A 22,458-nucleotide genomic window follows, 5' to 3' on the forward strand; every position below is an offset into this window, starting at 1 on the left:
TTTGCTTTTGATAAAATTTTTACCTTTAGTTATGTGATATCTTAAACAAATTAATGTAGAATATACGTGGATATTATGATAGCGGAAATATTGTCATTAAATTAGCTTGCTTACATGTAACTCGTTTTTGTCAATTTGGTCTGATTGTTCATCCAGTAGAAAGGGAGGTGATGGTGTAAAGGGGGTGGACTGAGGAAATCATTATTTTAGCCCGCTGAAAGTTTCGCTTTATTAGGAAACATAAAAATTTTGTGTTAGATCCAAGTAATAACATTTTAAATTTTATACAGGCTTCTAAAGGCTATAAAAGTAAATCAGAGTTATAGCAGTTTTATGTCTTTTTGACTTAAATATAGCTTTCAAAAGTTTTAAGGGAAGGAAAATTTGACAAAAGATTATACTGGTTCCAAAAGTTTAATAAACGTGTTCTCTTATTCGTTGGCTTAAACTCTTAAGGGGCTCTTATTAAATCTTGATTAAGTGCATGGTACAAACTGATCTTAATGTAGAGATGGTGTTATTTTGTGAATCATACGTGTGTGTACATCATTTTTTTTATTAATTGTCTTTTCCCTTGAGATCATAGCGAAGAACAAACCTAACAAGGATGACAACATCCATAAAAGCGAAGCATTGAAACGGTAGGACAAACGGACACTAACACTTGTATAGTGTCAGAACTGAATAATCAGAATATAAATGTATAAATGTCGAAGCAAAATTGCAAGTAAAATTGTTGAAAAACTGCTTGGACATACTTACATTTTTAGGACTTGATTATAGAGTTGCTTGGCTTATAATATTGTACTTTGTTGTCCCAGGAATCGGTATACCAAAAATCAGATCAATCGGATAATTAGTATCACATAAAAATTGGTTGTTAAAAAAGTAAAAAAATCAACATGTTTAAAATGGACGTACGGACATTCTGGTAATGATTATAAAGTTGCTACGCTTTCTAAATCGTACCTAACTACTACAGGACTTACCATGCAAAGTTTTAAATCAATAGGACAATTCTAACATGCCTAAATTAGCGAAAAAAGCTATCCGTTACGGACGGACCGACCCTAATTATAGAAAAGCTTCGCTTTTAAAAATATTAACGCGTATTGCGACTTAATGGATATATTATCACTTAAGTTCTTACATCAATTATCATTGCGGGCGAAATAACGATTTCCCCCTTCCACCTTTGCCCAACCCCCTCCTCTCCTACTGTTGCTAATTTGACGACAATTTCCCCCCTGTCAATAAAATCCACGTATATTCTACAATAACATCCATTTGCGACTTTTACCAACTAAAATCCCCATCTTACCATTACTTTACTCCAGATAAATTTGAAATCTTATTTTCCTTTAACTCAGGGATCTTAAGGGATAAGACAATACATGATAAATCAATGTACGTTCACTCCCAATAAACATTTATAATTATTGGTAAAAAAGTTTAGACGCTGCTCGTTTGTAAAACAGATTTTTAAAAAGTTCCCAATGTTTTTAGGCCAATGAATAAGTCAGCTTCTACCAATAACCAAATTAATTCGGGAAAATATCACAAAACCTATACATGTTTTTCTGCTGTCGTTGGGGGGCAAAACATCATAAAATTTACGACCACTCCATTTGCCCCCCAAATATTATTTTATATTTATTTTGCTTGTTGGTTATACCTATTCCTGTGAATAAGTAAACGTGTTTTATAAAATTTTGAGAACCAGTATAATTTACAGTCCAATGTCCCCTCCCTCCCTCCCGGCTAAAACTATTTGAACCAAATTATTTGAGAGAAATGAAAGAGACACAGAGTTGAAAGCAAAATTTGGATCCATTTCAAATTTAAATATTTGGTTTTACATAAAACGATGGAATAAATAATCATTGGGAAATAAATTTATTTTACATAACGTATTTCTTAGTACAATTTGAATAACTAGCGGCTGCGCCCCTAGAAGACTCTAGGGGCACTTAAGGTACGGGTGGAGAAGGGAGAAGTTGGCCCCCTATTTTCATTTTAGGATTTTAAAAAATGCTGGGTTGGTGGGGTCATTTTTTATCGGGAAAGTGGATATGCCCTCCACCAAAATAGTTTAAACTCTTCCATGGACCTATAACAAGCCTCACGGTAAAGGAGAACCATATGGGTTCAGCATTTTGTGAAATACTTCCCTACAGACAAAAAAGTTTATTACTTTATATGATAGGATGAATTTAAGAGTTTCTGCAACTTTTCCGCTAGTCATAAGTCCAAACTTGCATATTTTGATTTTATATATGCTTTAGGCAAATAATTTTTTTTCTAAACTGATTAAACCTCGACACATTAAAACATATGTAAATTACAAACTTTATAGACGTTAAAATGGTACCTACTCTTATTATCTCAATCGCATGACCTTTTTTAAAAACATACCCAAAAAGAATATTCATAGACAAAGATCGAACAATAAAGGGTTTGTAATTAGTAAGATGTTGACCTTTAAATATATTTTGTATCATAATAAACGAAATTCACTTTTCTAAACGAGTGCAAGTAAAGTTATGACATACAGAAGGACAATACTTGGGTAAAAAGTAGCTCCGCTACTAAAGATAAAAAAAACCTGAGCCACAAGATGCTGCACTTCTTGTAAATTCAATACACTCATTTGGACCTATCCTGAACATTTTAATAACTTATTAATAAGTTGAAAGGTTATTTTAAAAATCTATATATTTCATAAACTCTAGCCATTTTAGATATCTTAAAGTTTCAGAGAGAATAAATAATTATAACACCCTTCGATTATTTTCTCATTGTTTTCTTCAATTCTCTTTCAAAAGTCATGAATCATTAAAAAGGCCTTACTAGTCTCTCCTTTACATAAAAGAATTTTGTAAACTTGTTCACCCTTTAACCCCTACAAATTTGGAATTATAGAGTATTGACTAAAAAATGCATACCTTGGGTCTCCAGGGGGTATAGGTATGGAGAAATAGGGAGGCTCATTATCACAACTCCCACTACATACCTGGGGTCTCCAGGGGGTATAGGTATGGAGAAATAGGGAGGCTCATTATCACAACTCCCACTACATACCTGGGGTCTCCAGGGGGTATAGGTATTGAGAAACAGGGAGGCTCATTATCACAACTCCCACTACATACCTGGGGTCTCCAGGGGGTATAGGTATTGAGAAACAGGGAGGCTCATTATCACAACTCCCACTACATACCTGGGGTCTCCAGGGGGTATAGGTATTGAGAAACAGGGAGGCTCATTATCACAACTCCCACTACATACCTGGGGTCTCCAGGGGGTATAGGTATTGAGAAACAGGGAGGCTCATTATCACAACTCCCACTACATACCTGGGGTCTCCAGGGGGTATAGGTATGGAGAAACAGGGACGCTCATTATCACAACTCCCACTACATACCTGGGGTCTCCAGGGAGTATAGGTATTGAGAAACAGGGAGGCTCATTATCACAACTCCCACTACATACCTGGGGTCTCCAGGGGGTATAGGTATGGAGAAATAGGGAGGCTCATTATCACAACTCCCACTACATACCTGGGGTCTCCAGGGGGTATAGGTATGGAGAAATAGGGAGGCTCATTATCACAACTCCCACTACATACCTGGGGTCTCCAGGGGGTATAGGTATGGAGAAACAGGGAGGCTCATTATCACAACTCCCACTGCATACCTGGGGTCTCCAGGGGGTATAGGTATGGAGAAACAGGGAGGCTCATTATCACAACTCCCACTACATACCTGGGGTCTCCAGGGGGTATAGGTATGGAGAAACAGGGAGGCTCATTATCACAACTCCCACTGCATGTCTCTCCTAAGAAATATCCTCCTATTAAATAAAGTATTATATATATAAACACAGGTTATTTCTTTTTTAACTTTTTATTGATGGAAGACAATTGTTTCACTATTAAATAGATCATCAGGTCCAATTAAGATGTATAAAATAAGAGTTAAAAAATATATGTCCTTGCATTTTGAATCCTTTTAATATAAATAGACTAAATAATAAGAAAAAAGAATGTGTTGGAAAATTGTAGCCCCTGCGGGGTTTTTACAACTTATATCCTTTATGGGCTTGGGGGGGATTAGCATCTTTATATAAAAAGGGGGAGGTGTTTAAAGGGAATCTTCAAAGAGAAAAATTAGGTCACATTTTATCATTTGCAGTTACAATATAATGCATAATATATATAAAAAAAATACTGCTTTGAATATGGTTCACGTCATGCACTTTGAAAGAAGGAATTTGTCTCTATGAGGACACTTGCTGAAGATTTCATTTCTGGTGTTTAAAGTTTGCAAAGTTTCATTATTTCGAAGCTTTCTGTTAAGCGAAGGTTGCATTTTTTGGAATTTTGATTGTAAGGGTTTGATGGTTTTTCAATTGACCATTCGATTTTATAGTTTGTGTTTTTCTGTCTTTGTGTTTTGATGAAATCAGATAGCTTTGTGTAAGCTGGTAAGTTTTTTTTGGGGTATAGACCCTATCGTGACAACGCCTCTTAAGGAGCGTTTCATCGTATTTTCGCGGTAGCTTTTGATAGGAAAGAATAGGAGAAAATCTAATGTAAAAATACGACGAAACGCCCCTTAAGAGGCATTTTAACGGAGGGAGGGGATGGGGGATCTTAAAAAATTTTTACTATTTGCAAAGAATGATTAAAGTAGAATACCTGTACAAATAATTTTTTGAACAAACTGAATGAAAGTCATATACATATTTGCTTGTTAAACTATTGACTTTAAGGGATAAAATACCATAAAACATCAAAGTAGAATACCGAAATAATCTTTTTGCTAAAGAAACCATAGAAAATTAATATAGAAAACCTGTATTAAGGGCTTAACTAGCTGCAGACTCTTTAACAATTCAAATAAAAAATATGTCCTAAATGTTTGACTTAATATTAGAATACCTGCCCTGAAAAACTCCATTGAATAATTACCGAATCCATAGAAGAGAATTAGAAAGCCTGAAGTTTTAAATTACCAGCGTCCACAGAACAATAAAAATACCTTTTCTTAATGTTTGCCTAGATACAGACTCCATAGAAGAGAATTAGAAAGCCTGTCGTTTTTAATTACCAGTGCCATATAAAAATAACAATAGAATACCTGTTCTCCTTTGAATAATTACCGAAACCATAGAAAAGAAATAACAAGCCTGTTATTTTTAATTATTAGCGCCATAGAACAATAAGAATAGAATACCTGTTCTGAATAATTACCGAAAACATAGAAAAGAAATAACAAGCCTATTATTTTTAATTATCAGCGCCATAGAACAATAAGAATAGAATACCTGTTCTAAAAGTTTGCCTAGCTACAGACTCCATAGAATGTCCAATATCATGGTCTAGGAACTGTCCCCACTGCATCACCATAACTGTTCCTATGGGGTCATCACTCACCTAAGATTTTGACAAGAAATTAAACAAGCAAAAAATAACAAAAAAAAGTACTGGATTATTTATTCATCGTATTATAGACAGCTTTCAGTGGATAGTAAAATATTAAATTAATTCCAGTTTTTAGTCCAGAGGGTTATTATCCAGCGGATATTAAACGGTTTCGCAGCTAAACTGGAAAGATTTTTCCACATTTTCGGAAATTTTGGATATTTGGAAGATTTTTGAATTGTTTTCAATTTTGTTCTCTGAGAATCTGTTTATTTAAAGTCACGTATTAAGACACGGCATGTATATAAAAAGAATCAAAATACTGAGATCTTATGCTATTTTTGTGTGTTTTATTCTTATTTTTAATAATAGACAAATATTCAATAATGGAAGTTTTAGTAAGAAAAATGCAATGTGTGGGATGTGAATATTTTTTATTTTTTATTATTTTCTTGCCATAACCTTTTGTGATAAGCTTTTAAATTAATGATTATATGTTAAATAGTTGAGAAACAAGGTTGACAACATCCATAAGTAGCTAAGCATTTGGATGGACAAATGGACAAAGTGAGTTAAAAGGCAGATCTTCAGTGGCCATGAAAAGAAAGATTATATATGTGACATAATATTAATAATAATAATACATATTATTAGACAATAGAAAATCACAAAACCTTTCGTAAATAAGTATGTCTTTTGAATCATGGCAACTAGACTGACGACGGACCAATTCATATGCTTGAAACTGAAAAGTACGGTATATCTTAACCCAAAAATTATACCGACAGTCAGACAGTGCAATCATGAACTGTAATAAGTAAGACAACCATGTATATATAAGAACAGGAATCTTAAAGGATAAGACAATGCAAATGTATGATAAACTAATGTTAATCTCTATTATGATAAACAAATTTGCTCCTTCTGGAGATTAAATTATTATTTGTAAAGTTTGGACTCATCTAGTTTGTACCATCCGATCGATTTTTAAAGTTTTTAAACTTACGAACAAGGAAACATGTTCATGAATCTTTGGGCTCCAGTACAACTTTCAGTAAATATCCCTTTCCTTCCTTGTCACAAATGTACACTGTTGGAAGTTCCACAGAAGAATTTTAAAATTTTAGATATTTATTTGTTGGAAAAAAAACAAAGATTTAGTATTTTCTAATAATTTATTCATGTTGTTCTTTAACATGTCTAGATGTAACTATTGGAAAATTGTCTACTTGTTAATACCTGCTTTGATGAAATTAGTAAAGATGATATTTTTCTGGGGTTTGGTTTCCTGTGACCATGGTATAATCTATCTGGGTCATGCCCTAAGATGAAAAAAAACAAAAATAATTTTAATTGCTATTGGGTGGTGAGTTATTTGGTTTGAATAGCATCTAAACCCGCATTACAACATGCAAATTGTGAAAAACATGTGTTTGGAACACAGTAATAGTGTCTGACTGATTATGACGTGACAAAAAAAATTAGCCAATGAGAGGCCACTATAAATTTTACCATTGGTCAATAACGGCCTCTCATTGGCTATTTTTTTTTGTTACGTCATAATCAGTCAGACACTATTACTGTGTTCATGTGTTTGACATTGTTAGAAGAATGTCTTGACCAAATAAGATCCTTAAGTCATAACCATGCTGGACAATTAGTACTTATCCACATAGGACGTACAATCAAAGCATTAGTTGTCTGCAAAAGTGTCACATGATCAACTACATATTCCCAGCCTTGTTTTGTTAAAATGTAATCTTTATTATTTGGATCTTAAACACCAGATTATTATGTACTCTAATAAAGTGAAACTTGTAGCTAGCTAATTGACGATAATTTTTTCTCTGTTATATAATATCCATGTATATTCTATTTCAATTGTTGTTAATGAATATCAAACCTATTGGGGTGTTAAATCCATTTTCATACTGAGGAGGCAAAATTCTGCGGAACGGAGTCAAAGATGCGCCCCATGCCGCGTTACTCCAGTTGTTGCACGTGGCGTCAGCTGATCTGTACTTCCGGTGGAAGCAGACATCTTCACAATTGAACTCTTGTCTGTGAGCCTCACATCCAGACAAATTTCCTTTTAATTAAAATCAATTATAATTTTTTTAAATGGAAAAAAATAATTTTTCCTAAAAAGGTAAACTTAATAGTTTTAAAGAATTTACTGAACCTACACAATGACATCAATCTATTTGGTATATGGCCAAGTAAAAAGGAATTCTAATATAAAAACTATTTTATTACGTAAGGAACATTTATTTATAACTGATAAATAATATTTTAGTTTCATAAATTGAATTAAGGCTAGGGTATTTTAGGCAAATTAGCCTAAAACCATCCGAAGCTTTTCTGTAGTAAAACAAATTAGGAACAGTGATGTCCTCGATCTTAATCTTCAAACAATAAAATCTTACTACTTTTTATTATAGAATAGAATTTTTTTATTTACAGTAATTGTTTGTTTATCTATTGATATAATAATGCTAATATAAATATATTTTCTTAGATAAGTAATAGAAATTTAATAAGAAGATGGTTATAAAAGTTTTTATATTTTTAATACACAGCTGATAAAGGATATAATTTAGATAAATAAGGATATAATTCTCTATATTTTACATTACTACCCCCCACCCCCTCCCCCCCATCTTGGACATCCTTGCAGACAACACCCAAATTCTAGAGTAGCTCCTCTATAAAAAAAACTAGTGGTCTATAAATGTTAAGTAAGTATACTAGGTAGCAGCGTTGTGGAGCCGGAGCCGGGAGCCGTGGAGCCGCCATATTTTGCTGGAGCCAGAGCCAGAGCTGGAGCCGTCATTTTCGTTAAAAAACTGCTTCGGCATTTTTTATTAATTATAATTTGGTAACTCTCTTTTGTCATGTGCAAATGCCCCTTTTAAGATTTTCAAGTCCATTTTTATCAAAAATTGAACTTTTAAAACCTTCAAAAGTCAAAAATAGACGCGAGAAAAAATATGTTTTTCTTGATTTTTGGTTGGAGCCGGAGTTGCCATCTTCACAGACGGGCCCGCGGAGCCGGAGCAGGAGCCGCACCAAATCAAACGGCTCCGCAACGCTGGTTTATGGTTTTAGCAGGAAGGGAGGGGACATTTGACTGCTTATTACACTAGTCCGCAAAGCTTTGTAATATCGTTTTTTTAATTCATTGGCTTAACAAGTATAGGGACTTTTTCTACATTGATTGGTTGGTTCATAAGTTGAGTGGGCAAACGTTTCTACCACTAATTGTAATCTACAGAAGGGTATTTTTTGTCTTATCCCTTTAGATCACTGGGTTTAGAAATACGCTTTAATTTCATCAAGTTAAGTGTTGTTATCTAATAAAAAACCTATCCGCAGAAAGTTATAAGCCGTCCAACTTAATGACTATTACTACTAATAATTTTTGTCCCTCTGTCTGCCATAGTGATTACAATTGAAGGGAAATTAACAATGTTACCAATTAGTTCCAAATTAGCTGGTGATATCAACTTTTCAAGAGAAAAAGTTGTTAAATTGTAAACATCTCCCTCCTTTACTTTGCTCTCTACCAACTCCAGAGTTCTGAAAATAAAAATATTTTATAATCAATTATTTTGAAGTAGATGGGGGTCTCTATAATTTTTTAGACAGCGGTTACGGCCCTAGAGGCACCTAAGGGGGCCTTGAGGTGTCGCTTTAAAAAGAAAAAGTTTCGACACCCATGTAAGAAGAGAAGTCAGTTAAGTAATACAGTAGCACCTCCTATTTTTAATGAATAGTTTTTGGCATTTCTTTTCTAGAAGCGATTTAGTAGGGGGTGGTACACTCTCTAAAATAGTTAAAAACCTTCCCAGGACCTATGCGAAGCTATATTTTAATAGTTCAGTAATTGAGATCTTTTGACAAAAAAAACCTTGCTATTTTATATAAAAGCATAATTATAACAATAATATACATATAATATATCTATGTATCACCTCACCTTTGATATATTTCCCCCGCCTTGGCAAGCTTCCTCTCAGTACCTGAAAGATACCTATCTATGTATCACCTCACCTTTGATATATTTCCCCCGCCCTGGCAAGCTCCCTCTCAGTACCTGAAGGATACCTATCTATGTATCAACTAACCTTTGATATATTTCCCCCGCCCTGGCAAGCTCCCTCTTAGTACCTGAAGGATACCTATCTATGTATCACCTCACCTTTGATATATTTCTCCCGCTCTGGCAAGCTCCCTCTTAGTACCTGAAGGATACCTATCTATGTATCACCTCACCTTTGATATATTTCCCCCGCCCTGGCAAGCTCCCTCTTAGTACCTGAAGGATACCTATCTATGTATCACCTCACCTTTGATATATTTCCCCCGCCCTGGCAAGCTCCTTCTTAGTACCTGAAGGATACCTATCTATGTATCAACTCACCTTTGATATATTTCTCCCGCCCTGGCAAGCTCCCTCTCAGTCCCTGAAGGATACCGGAATATTCTCAACAGCTGGTGCGGGGTCCTGAAAATAATAATCAAAACATTAGAGTTAAACAATGGAGGGGGATGGGGTTAAATAACTGTATGTCTCCACCCCGAAGATCCTGTGCCGACTTTCAATTGGGTCTCTGGAATTCTACCAATATTAACACAGCCAAGTTGCTGCAAAAGAGCAGACGAAAAAGTTCTCCAACAGGGGGATCCAGGTAGTTGTCTTGTGATACATCTTAATTTAGTGTATAGTCCCTTTCGTGGCAATTCGTCGTATTTTCAAAATAGCTTTTGATAGGTTATTTAAGGTTAGGTTAGGTTGTATTGGGTTAGGTGATTGCCCCGCAGGGGCTAGAAATAGGAGAAAGGCTACTGTGAAACCCCCTTAAGTGGCGTTGCTATACCCGTAATTTTTGTAATACAAGTTTCAGAGAAACTTTTTATTGGCACCAGGCCTTTTTTATCTGAAGACTGTATTCTACCCCTCTGTCACTCCTACCACGATGGGGATGATTCAACCCACAACTCCCAACATGTTCTCTGCTAAAGCCATAAATTCTTTCCAAAAAAATAAGAATAACTTCAATACATATTGATTTTAAGTTCTTTGATAAAAACTGCATTGTAATGCATTTTATAAATGTTTTTTTTTCTTAATAAATTTATGACACAAACATTAAAAAGTTAAGGAATTTATAGATTTTAAAATAATAATTATACCAGGAAGTTTGTTTAGTAAAAACTTTACTGAACAAGGATGACAACATCCATAAAAGCGAAGCTCTGAAATGGAAGGACAAACGAACATTAACACTTGTAGAGTGTCAAAACTGAATAAATTTTATATTAAGTCTAAACAGAATTGTAAGTAAATTTGTTGCAAAACTGATTAAATACACAATACTCTTTAAGGACATACTGAAGTTTTTAGGACTTAATTATAGAGATGCTTCGCTTATAACATTGGACCTTGTTGTAATAGAAATCAGTATTCAAATTTCAGATGAATAGGATAATTATAACATACAAAAATTTGTTGTCAAAAAAGTAAAAAAAATCTGCTTGTTTTAATTGGACGTACATACATTCTGGTAACGATTATAGAATAGCTACACTTTCTAAATCGTAACTAACTACTAGAGGAATCACCACACAAAGATTGAAATCGACAATTCTAACATGCCTATATCAACGAAAAAAGCTATCCGTTCCAAACCGATGTAAGGACGGACCGATTGTAAATATAGAAAAGCTTTGCTTTAAAAATACTAATAATACCAGGAAATTTGTTCATTTAAAAATTAAACTGAAAAATTCACATAACCCTTTGGGAAAAAAGGCTTAAATGTTGGATTTAGTTTAGAGCAGGAAGAAGGGACAATAAAAGTCCTTCCAACCCGTAAAAATTGCTCAAAAAGCGACATGGTTTAAGGAAAAAACATCCAAGAGCTGGAGGGAGGTTAATGGAGAAATACAACCCTCCAGCTCCAAAAAACAATATGTAGAATACTCCCAACTTTATTAAGATATTGAAGGTGGGAGGCAGTTATATCTCTAAAATATTTTTTGGTAGGAAATTTTACCCAACCTCCCACACAAAAAAAATTGTGACCACGACCCACCACCTTACAAATTTATCTTTAAAAAAACAGACCAAATCGTGTCCAGTTTATTGCCCAATCCCTACATCCATGACTAAACTTTTTTCTAATTATGATTGGTCGTCTCAAACTTTCTACTTCATCAAAACTTTTTAATTATTTCAATTGAAACTGGAATTCCTTAATGATTCTTAAAAGTTGGAGTCCGAGTTCTATTTGTTTGTTTGTTAATGACATAGAAGTTAATTGGCAATTTTTTTCTTTAAAAAATGTTACTTCTAACGATTTTTCAGAACGGAGTTTGTTTATTTTGATTTTGTGATAAAAATAGTTATTCATCGCAACGTATTATAGACAGCTTTCAAGGATATTAAAATTATAAAATAAAACCAGTTTTGTTAGCCCCCAAGGGGCCGCAGGGCCAGGCTAATAAAACTGTGACCTGTCTGGAGATATTTCCATACACACAGATAGACAAAACGACACCCTGTTACTTTTATATAAGAATAGCCTATAGCAGGATGGCATAATGGAAAAGCATAAAGACCAGTGGTAGCCAGTATAACCAACAATTCTACAAAATATCACGAAACCTTATGGGGTATCAGGTGATAAAGTTTGTTTTTTGTCATGTAAGTGTAGAGGGGTGGGAAAGAAGGTGAGGAAAAGGGGAAGGGGGTTGTGGGAAATTTCCTTTAGAGTTGTTTGTCAGAATATCATTCCCTTGTCCCTGATAAGGACAAATTTGTATTTAAAAAACGGCAGCAAAAAACAAGTTTTATTGTAATTTTACCTTTTAGTATGAGTCTGATGTGCAAAAAGAAGTTGGACTGTATAATTCAGGGCTCTATCAACAGTTCTACGGGCTTCCTCTAAATTAAAAAAAAATATCTCAAATATTTTTTAGTAGCGAAGCTACTCTATAATTTGAAATGTCCGTCTGTCCGTCTGTCCGTCTGTCCGTATGTCCGTATGTCCGTCTGTCCGTATGTCCGTCTTAGTTTGGGGGAAACGTGATTTTCTCGGCTTCTATAAAAGATAAAAGGCTGAAATTTTTTGACAACATTCCCATTATCAAGGAGCACAATTAACTATAAAACGTCAATGTCGATAGGACCGCTTTTTAGCAGGTTTTAGGCTATTTTTTTATTTTTACATTTTTCTCCATATCTTTAGTGTTTATGGTCCGATTTCCAAAATCTTTTCAGTTATAGAATCAAAATTGAATTTCCTGTCGTTTCAAGAAAACAACTATGACGGTCAGACTGCCTTTAAGCAGGTTTTAGGCTATTTTTTAATTTTTCACATTTTTCTCCATACCTTTGGTGTTTATGGCCCAATTTCCAAAGTTTTTCAGTTATAGATATCAAAATTAAATTTCCTTTCGTTTCAAGAACACATCAATGGCGGTCAGACTGCCTTTTTGCAGGTTTTTGGCTATTTTTATATTTTTCACATTTTTCTTCATATCTTTGGTGTTTTTGTAGTTAAAAATATCAAAATTAAATTTCCCGTTGTTCTGAGCATCCAGTATGTAATTTACTTTGACCGTCAGTCTGTTAGTCATAGTACTGAAATATAAATAAATATTAAGAAATTAACAAATGTTGAAAAGGTTTCGTGATTTTTTCCTAATATGCATGCTTTTGTCAACTAATATCTAAATTCTTATTTAATTGTTTATGCTTCGCTACTTATGGATGTTGTCATCCTTGTTTTGTAAGCAATAGAAAATTATTTCCGTTTTAGCCAGTTGTTATTGGCTGCCGCTCTGACGACATAGGATGACAAATTTTATTGCAATTGTCAAAATATAATCACACAACCTTAGATTGTAAGGAGAGAGATTTGTGGGAAGTTAGGATTCTACCTATAAAGCAACTTTAATCATGATTTCCCTCGTCCATGATCCTCATTTACATTAGAGTGCAATTACTTGGTGGCTTATTATAGAAAAATAATTACCTATAGATGTTAATATTATTTGCTCTCTAGCTGCTGCAGCTGTGACAGCATAGGATAAATAAGAGTATATTCCCTACCTATAGAGCAGCTGCACTACTTACCTATTGATGTTAATATTATTTGCTCACTAGCTGCTGCAGCTGTGACAGCATAGGATAAATAAGAGTATATTCCCTACCTATAGAGCAGCTGCACTACTTACCTATAGATGTTAATATTATTTGCTCTCTAGCTGCTGCAGCTGTGACAGCATAGGATAAATAAGAGTATATTCCCTACCTATAGAGCAGCTGCACTACTTACCTATTGATGTTAATATTATTTGCTCACTAGCTGCTGCAGCTGTGACAGCATAGGATAAATAAGAGTATATTCCCTACCTATAGAGCAGCTGCACTACTTACCTATAGATGTTAATATTATTTGCTCTCTAGCTGCTGCAGCTGTGACAGCATAGGATATATAAGAGTATATTCCCTACCTATAGAGCAGCTGCACTACTTACCTATAGATGTTAATATTATTTGCTCTCTAGCTGCTGCAGCTCTGACGTCATAGGATAAATCAGAATCATATCTAAATATATGAATTTCAAAAAACTTAAGAAAAACAAGGTAATAATAATAGAAATAATTAAGAGACATATTGTCCAAATCAGCCAATAGGAGAATAGTGAGGGTATATCACAGACCTGTCATTGGTTAAAATAATAGAATTAGGAGAGAAGAAGTATAGTGTGAATCCCTTTTTCGTAAATCTGACAAAGGAACTCCTCCAGCTGACAAAAAACTTTAAAATTTTTCGAGTATATAATTTCTAGAAAGCTAACTTTACATTAAGGAATTCCACAATTCATAGCTAACTTATTAAAGGATTTGTAATATGCTTTACACTATACTAGAAAATAAATTTTAACACGATATAATTTGCGTGAGAAAAGCTTTGTCTTAAGAAATGCGACTATTTACAGCTGACTCTTTATATGAACAAAATGAAAAAAATATGCCCTTTCCTTTACACAGAACAACGCTAGGTCCTGTTGAAAACGTAACAAACGTACTGTTGTATTACTATTTTTTGTTATTTTATTTTTATATAATTTATTTCGAAGTAAACATGAAACAAACTATGAATTTATGTATTTTAAATGTTTATAATAGATACGAATTACAAATTAAAGATTATAAATCATGTACATTTGAAGTCCAAGATATTATTTTTTTGTTTTAATAGAAACTCAAGAAAAAAATATGATTTTATTAGCTTAAATTCATAAAGGGATTTTTATTATTTTACAATGATTGCAATAGATGAAGCATATCTATAATACAAAGTAGCTTGATGTCTGTCCGTCTGTCTGTCTGTCTGTCCGTCCGTCTGAAGCTGAAGATCTCGGTAACCACTGAACCGATTGGATTCTACTCTTCTGGGTATATACCTATTGGTCCTGTGGTGGTTTTAAGCTATTTTCTTGGGGGGTGGGACACCCTTAACCCCCCCAAAAAAAAAATTCATATTTTTTTCTAATTTTAATGTTTTTTTATGTTTTTTTATGTTTTTATATATTTTTATATATTTTTATTAATTTTTATATTTTTTTATACTTTTTTATATTTTCTTTATATTTTTAATTATTTTTCTTCTTTTTAAATTTCTTTTCTTCTTTTAGACTTTGTTTTATCAAATTCAAAAAGATTGTGAAAACTTCCTTCTCCTGTGGGGGCGAAGCCCCAAAAAGACTAATGGCAAAGAAATTTTAAAAAACAATAAAAAAAAGAAAAATTTCAAAGGTTTTAAATAATATAAATCAATATAAAAAGTTATAAAGAGTTATAAAGAGTTATAAAATGATATAAAGAGTAATAAAATGTTATAAAATACAAAAAATATCTAAAAATATGTAAACAAAATTTTTAAAATTCTCCCCTGAACCTTCAGAAATAAAGCCCCTAGAGGCTAGGGGCGAAGCCGCTAGTTTATTATTAATGCACAGATAAAACATATATGTTAAACAACAATATAAAGGCAGTACTTCATGTGATGGACTTGATTCAAGTAAAAGTTTAAGAACAGCTGTAATTAACTCTAATGAAAAAACTTCAGTTTAATTCAACCAATGAGATTTCATGTATGCTCCGATGCGATTCATTTATTGGCTCAATCAGACATTACCTCTCTTTCTTAGTATCTTTATTGTTAAAATATTTTTACAGAATTGAGTACGTCAGGGCATAATTTTTTTATTTCGTATGCATTATGAGTCAGCTATGAATTGTCCTGTGTCTTAGGATAAGGCTTTTTTTGTGGGTAAAATATATTATGTAAAATTTAATCCTTGTACATATAATGTGAAGCACATGACAAACTGCATAATAATGTATTTATAAATAATTGATTTTCTTGGTATAAAGTTAGATTTCTAAAAATAATATCGTCAAAAAGTTCCTCGCGCTTTTTCTTGAATAAATCTCGTGTGTTACCAAAAAAAAATGGTTTGTGTCGGCTAGATATTCCTTTTTAAGTTTGACAAAAAATAGGGTCAGATGGATTATCTAGATATATTAGTGAGAATCACGAACGAAGATAAGTGTTCCTAATGGTATTTTCTTATGTCAGGCTTATGTAAGCTTTTAGTTAAGTATCCCTATGAAGTTTCTAAGTTATTGTTAAGTATTCCTAAATGTAGTAATGTTAAGTAAGACTTAGGGAAGCTTTAAGGTACCTTATGAAGTTTACTAGGGGTTCCTATTTTGTTCTTAGTTACATTAAGTTAGGTCAAGAAAAATCAGGTTTGATACACGAGTACCTTTTTGGTTATGTCTTAAAACAGCCAATTGTTTTTCTAACTAAAGATTTTTAAAAAATATTTCTATCTTTTTTAAGTTTTTGAGCACGGTTCCTTGTAAATTCTGCCACATACATCCTATCTGTGTTATACATAATAGCAATTAACCATCTAAGGCCTCTTTAAAGATATTTTTTTATTTTCATAATTATAAAGAATGGTTACTTCAAAATATTTTTTATAGGGTGATTTTTTTAGTAGAAAATATGGTAAATTAACCTCCCCAATATATATAAAAAACACAAATCATATTCAAATATTGGAAATGGGCAGGTGTGCTAAACATTTGCAAATTATTTTTTTTCGTTAAAATGAATGAACAACAAAATAGATGTAATTATTTGATTCTACATTTAAAGAGCTATAATTCAAATTTTATTATGTCTATTGTAATAATATAAGGAAGTTCAACTCACAATATTCATTCAATATAATTATTAATTAACGTCAATGCAATTGAAAAAAAGAGTGTTTAAACCAAAAAGAGGTGTTAATATCCAGGGATCTTAAGAGATAAGAAAAATTTATGTAAACACCCAATTATGACAAATAAATCACCCCTGCTGAAAATTGTAATTATTTGTTGAAAAGGTTCTATACTTTACTAACGAAAGGCTTCTAGTCCTTACGAAAGCACTGACTTTTAAGAAAGGAAAGCATCCAAACTACGTTTTAAAGTAATTGTAGTACAGGAAACCTATATTTTTCTTGGGCGGGGGGTGATTAAATGGCTATTTCTAATTTTAATCTTATTTGTATTTTACCTATGTATAAGTGGATATTTTACTTATTACAAAGTAATATTCTTATACAGTTTTTTTCTTTCAAAATGGCTAAACTTTTCAACCAATACTTTCAATCTAAAGAAGGGTTGATTTGTTTATTTTGGTATATTTTTACATAATTATTCGTCCATTTTCTAATTCCTTCAGATTACATATTCTATAATTATAAGAGTATATACGCTACTAAAACACCATATATCGACCTACCTACTTTCTTCATCATTCTGAATCTCATTTCTTGGAAAATCTATGCAAAAACATAAAAAAAGTCAAGTGTTCTATAGTGCTCAAATTCGAACAGGGGCTGTAAATTATAAGAGTGCCAAAAGTTTTTAAAACACGATCTCTCATTAATTGGGTTTAAAAATTTGGGTACATCACATATATCAAATCTTGATTGTTTTTTTCGACAAATAATTCATAAACAAAATGATATTTGGGGGCGGATAAAAAGGTCTATTCTACTATGTGTTGGCCCCCATCGACAACTGAAAAACACGTATATGTTTAGAGATTTTTTTCCGAATAAATTTCGTTGTTGGTATAAGATGATTTTTGTTTAGCATCGTCCAATGTCCTATCCTTTAAGACCCCTGAGATGGGGTTTTATAAAAAATTCCGCGTTTTTTCGACATTTTTTAGACATGTAGAACAAGCGCGGCATTCGCGAAATCTAAACAGAGCATTATTTCGCATTTGTTGGTAAAGCCTTCATAAAAGAAAAACAAATTATCTTAAATCCATTTTTGCTGCATATTAATTAATACATCTTTTTAGAGCTATATTAGACATTATACAAATGGCTAAAATAATAATTTTAAAATTTTGAATTCTTAAGTTGTATACTCTGTTGAAATCCTATCGCCTTCGTTCAATCAATCAATGGAGAAAAACGCGGCATTTTTTATAAAACCCCATCTCTGTTGTGATCAAACTTTGCTTTTCTTTTATTTTTTTTGTAAGTGTTTAATCTTGTTAAAACATTTTTTTAATTTCCTTACATTCAACTACATGCAAAGTTAAGGAAATAAAAAAATATTATTAAATTCTTTAAATAAATAATGTACAATATTTCAATAAATGTCATATGTAATCTTAATGTGATTTGAATACCAGCAAGTCGATAACATCAAATATTTGGAATACTTATAACCCCAAAAATTTAAAAACCACCACAAAAAAAATATTTTTTAGTCATGCTTTCAAGTTGTCTTTTTTTTAATTGGGAGAATTTTTACAATTAATAACTAAAGTGGGGGTTTTATCCCTCCCTCCCCCAACGCCAACCCCCACACACATGTAAGTTCTAACCTAAGCTATTTTTTTTCGTTTTTTTTTGAGTGGGGGGGGGGGTAAAACTTATTTTGAATTGACCTGGTGTAAATGAATGAAAAGATTCGACTAAGCTTGCTCTAGATTCAAGAACACTGTCTTCAATACTCTGAAATTAAACATATTTATTATATATATTCATATATCCTGTTGTAAAAGTGATAGAATGTCTGTCTGTCTATTCCAACTTATCAAACGATTTGACTAAGCTTGCTCTAGAGTCAGGAACGCTATCTTTAATAGTCTGAAATCTAACTCATTCAGTATAATCCGAAGCAGCTTAAAGTGCTTATGAAAAATAACGTCATGCAATACAAACTACCAATAATCGGCAGTATACATTTTCATTGACCAATGATAGGCCAGTATGACGTCATTTTTCATAGGCACTGTAAGCTGCTTCGTAAAATCCTATTATATCAGTGATAGGATGTCTGTCTTACTGTCCCTTACAAACTAAAAAAGTCTAGCAGCTTAAGATTCAGGTATAATATTTTCAAAGAAGTAGAAAGTCTCATTGTCGGTCTTTAGTACCTCAAAAGATTTTAAAAAGAGCACCCAGAACTGCCCAGTCTAATTAATTGAAGCAGTATAGGTTTATTTAGTCGCTTGGTTGATTAAGATTGCGATAACTACTGAAACGATTGAGTTCTCTATTTTATGGAAGAGTCAAATAAATCCAGCTTTTGGGATTTCCCCAGATATTATTTGTGAAGCTGCAGGTATATATATTTTTATCAAATTTTTTCGAATATCAGCAAAGCTTAACTTGTATAAGTTGATAAAAGTGAATAATAAAGAGAGCGGGTGCATTGCATGCAGACCCTGACCAACAAACCAAAACTGAAAGCTTATTGTAGAGAAGCCCTGCTGCAAAATTTACTCTGCTTCTTGGTTCCTCTACGGATTGAATATCAGTCCTAAAAAATCAAAAACAATTTAAAGGTTATATAATTATTCCCATGACATTTAAGCCTACATTATGGACAATGATAACTATATACATTATACATATTTTAAATTATCTGTATGGTTAGATTTTTCAAAAAGAAGCCTTAAAAGTACGTAAATTTTCAGTATGTACTTTTACGAAATTAATTTTCAAATATTTAAGATATTGATCTTATTTTGATCAAATTTCTTAAGAAAGTATCAGGGCTCGACAGCCGTGTTTCAGCCAGGTGTAAGCCTCAGTGAAATCGTCATTTTATAAAAATTCAGCTAGATTTCTAAACCTTTTCCTAAGCAGACAATCCATTTTTTCAGAATTTTATTTTTGCACACATGAGGGTTTAAATTTGAGGATTATGCACAAATGCAAGACCTGGAAAGTACTACAACTATATCCTTAAGAAATAAGCCAAAAATGCTTGACTTTTTAAGTGTGGGTATGAGACATAACTGAGAGTTGAAATTTTTTGAATATCTCCATCCTGGCGGGCACAGGATGCCAGCAAACCTGGCAGGGTCATCCAGGTAAAGAGCAAAAATATTTTTTTGACTTAAACAAAGCAATTTATCATACCAAAATACTAAATAATCCTCTAGTAGTACATCCTCATATTAAATACAGGTGTTCAAGTCAATTTTAGGTTCCAGGTATGATCCTGCAGGTCCTGATCCTCCAGGTCTCCAGAAATCTTTAAAAGGCTCCTCTGGCCGCAATTTTTGACTTAGAGACTTCAAATTTTAAACTTAACCTTATCTCACATGTTTACATAATGTAATAAAATTCATAAAGATCCGCCGCCGTTTTCCCGCCGACCGCCGACTGCGGCGGCTGCAAGCTGCGGCCGCTGAAATTATATTTTGATATTTCAAATATAAAATTTACATAAAGATAAACATTTTCTGCAAAAAAAAAATTATTCTGGCTTCAAAAATAAAAAAATTACAGCCGTTTGAAATTTATAGGTAAAAAAGGACCTAAAAACAAAGGTTGTTAAATAAAAGGGTGAAGGAAGCGAAAATTGACCTTGACTTACTTGAGGTCGGAAATTCATCATAACCAGGGGACTTGCACAAAATTTTTTAGCCCTCTAGCTCTAATAGGAACTGAGATATTAGGGGGAGGGGACGTTGAACGCCCCCTCCCCCCCCCCCCCGACTGATTAAGGTGTGGCAAGGGGCCCGACTGTAAGGGGTTAAATATTTTTAATTCTAATAAAAAAAGATGATTTTATCCATAGCGACAACTAGATTATTTTAGTGTGATTTAAAACTGCAATACATGCTGTAGACTGATCTATAAATAACTTACAGAAGGAAGGTCGGGGAAGAAGGGGAAAATTCTAGTTATAGAGTAGCTGTACTTAAATATTAGAGTAAAACACTAGAGGGAGAAAAGGTTAAATAACTATCTCCCTATCGCAATCGTCTTGTGCAATAAGATATATAAGTTTTCCGGAATTTTAATGTAGGGAGTAGATTTGAAATCTGCATCAAATTTTAAGGATTTTTTATAAAATTCGTTTTTTGTAAAATTCTTTATCTAAAAGCGGAAATACATTTTAAGTTAATTAATTTTGACCAATAGGATAGGTGGATTTTAAACTACCTGCGCTCTAATTGGTTGAATTATGTACGACATCCAATCAGAGCGCAGATTTTTTAAATCCACCAATCACGGATGCCAAAATTAATTAACTTAATTTGTATTTCCGCTTTTAGATAAAGAATTTCACAAAAAAACGAATTTTATAAAAAAAATCCTTAAAATTTGATGCAGATTTCAAATCTACTCCCTACATTACAATTCCGGAAAACTTATATCTCTTATTGTGCAACCTTCCTATTGGGTCATTGAAAATCAACCAATGGTATCGCTTATATTAACACATTTAAGTAGCAGAAAATTATTTAGAAGCAGAAGAAAGAGGTCTTTGAAAAATAAAGGAGGTAGTTGTCTGTATATACATCTATACTATAGATCTGTTACTGAAATAATAAGGTTTTACACTTTTTTAGAAATTACAAATTATTCCGATCAGTTTGCTCTCTTCAGAAGTAATATAGATCTTAATATAAAAAAATTTTAAAGGATTTTTACAATAATTTTGGAAGATTTAAATAAAATAAAAAGAAATACCTTTCAGTTTCGCCGGTTATAACAAGTGTATAAATTGATAGTATGTCCCTAAACAAAAATTTTATGATAAAAAATCAATTAAAACTAAGTTATTTTTAAGTTAATTTTATTAAGAACGTTAGAAGCGGAATTAGATAGGTTATGGTTTGGGCTTGGGTTTCCTACAAGGGCTAGGAGCTTAGGTGCAGATGTTGGAATTCCTTAATGGAATCATTTTGCACACGTATGTTTTGAAACAGAAAACATCCATAATCAGGCGTTGCTACAAAAAACCAACTCTACAAAAGACCAACGCTTACAAAAGACCTACTAGTCGGTTCTACAAAAGACCAACGCCTACAAAAGACCAACACTACAAAAGACCAACACTACAAAAGACCAACGCCTACAAAAAATTGTAGAGCTGGAAGGTCTATAGCTGCAAATGGTGTACCTGACCTGCCTAGCCGCGGGCGCTCGGCTCCCTAGCCTATAACCTAACCTAACCTATCCTATCCTATGTTAGCCCCAGGACATTTATTTGAGAAAAATATCCTCAACTGTTAATACATAGGTGGTTTAGAATTTCGTAGATTTTACAAAAAGTGGTTGGTAGATTTTTACAATTTTTATTATTGTTTTTACAATTTTTATGTTAGGTTAGGTTAGGTTAGGTTATAGGCTAGGGGACCGAGCGCCCGCGGCTAGGCAGGCCAGGGGGCCGAGCGCTGCGGCCATGACATTTATTTGATGTTTATATAACAATATATATTTATTGGTCTTTTGTAGGCGTTGGTCTTTTGTAGTGTTGGTCTTTTGTAGGCGTTGGTCTTTTGTAAAGTTGGTCTTTTGTAGGCGTTGGTCTTTTGTAGAGTTGGTCTTTTGTAGCAACGCCCATAACCATAATTAAGAAGGATTAATAATAAAATATAAAGTGCGCTGCTTTTTCGTTACTATTTTTCCTC

At 33.0% G+C, this 22,458-nt stretch overlaps 1 protein-coding gene across 3 annotated transcripts in view; it reads right to left on the bottom strand.

Annotated features, from left to right (window-relative positions):
* LOC145322660 (peroxidasin homolog) overlaps nucleotides 1-22,458 on the bottom strand; it is an 82,117-nt gene that overhangs the window by 25,791 nt on the left and 33,868 nt on the right. For 2 of the 3 annotated variants that reach the window (XM_080164842.1, XM_080164840.1), the window contains exons 20-33: nucleotides 21,515-21,562; nucleotides 19,310-19,346; nucleotides 18,469-18,535; nucleotides 17,302-17,341; nucleotides 13,970-14,040; nucleotides 12,293-12,371; nucleotides 9,900-9,929; nucleotides 9,476-9,529; nucleotides 8,898-9,001; nucleotides 7,326-7,511; nucleotides 6,662-6,744; nucleotides 5,326-5,434; nucleotides 3,762-3,834; nucleotides 2,606-2,661 (exon numbers count right to left, since the gene is read on the bottom strand). In XM_080164842.1, the coding sequence (XP_080020968.1) occupies nucleotides 2,606-2,661; nucleotides 3,762-3,834; nucleotides 5,326-5,434; nucleotides 6,662-6,744; nucleotides 7,326-7,511; nucleotides 8,898-9,001; nucleotides 9,476-9,529; nucleotides 9,900-9,929; nucleotides 12,293-12,371; nucleotides 13,970-14,040; nucleotides 17,302-17,341; nucleotides 18,469-18,535; nucleotides 19,310-19,346; nucleotides 21,515-21,562 (1,037 nt within the window). Of the gene's footprint in view, nucleotides 1-2,605; nucleotides 2,662-3,761; nucleotides 3,835-5,325; nucleotides 5,435-6,661; nucleotides 6,745-7,325; nucleotides 7,512-8,897; nucleotides 9,002-9,475; nucleotides 9,530-9,845; nucleotides 9,930-12,292; nucleotides 12,372-13,969; nucleotides 14,041-17,301; nucleotides 17,342-18,468; nucleotides 18,536-19,309; nucleotides 19,347-21,514; nucleotides 21,563-22,458 lie in introns of all 3 variants that reach the window. The other variant, XM_080164841.1, reaches the window with a different exon arrangement.

Source organism: Acartia tonsa, chromosome 6 (genome assembly GCF_053477335.1).
Source record: "Acartia tonsa isolate MP-2025a chromosome 6, ASM5347733v1, whole genome shotgun sequence".
Taxonomy (NCBI): Eukaryota; Metazoa; Arthropoda; class Copepoda; order Calanoida; family Acartiidae; genus Acartia; species Acartia tonsa.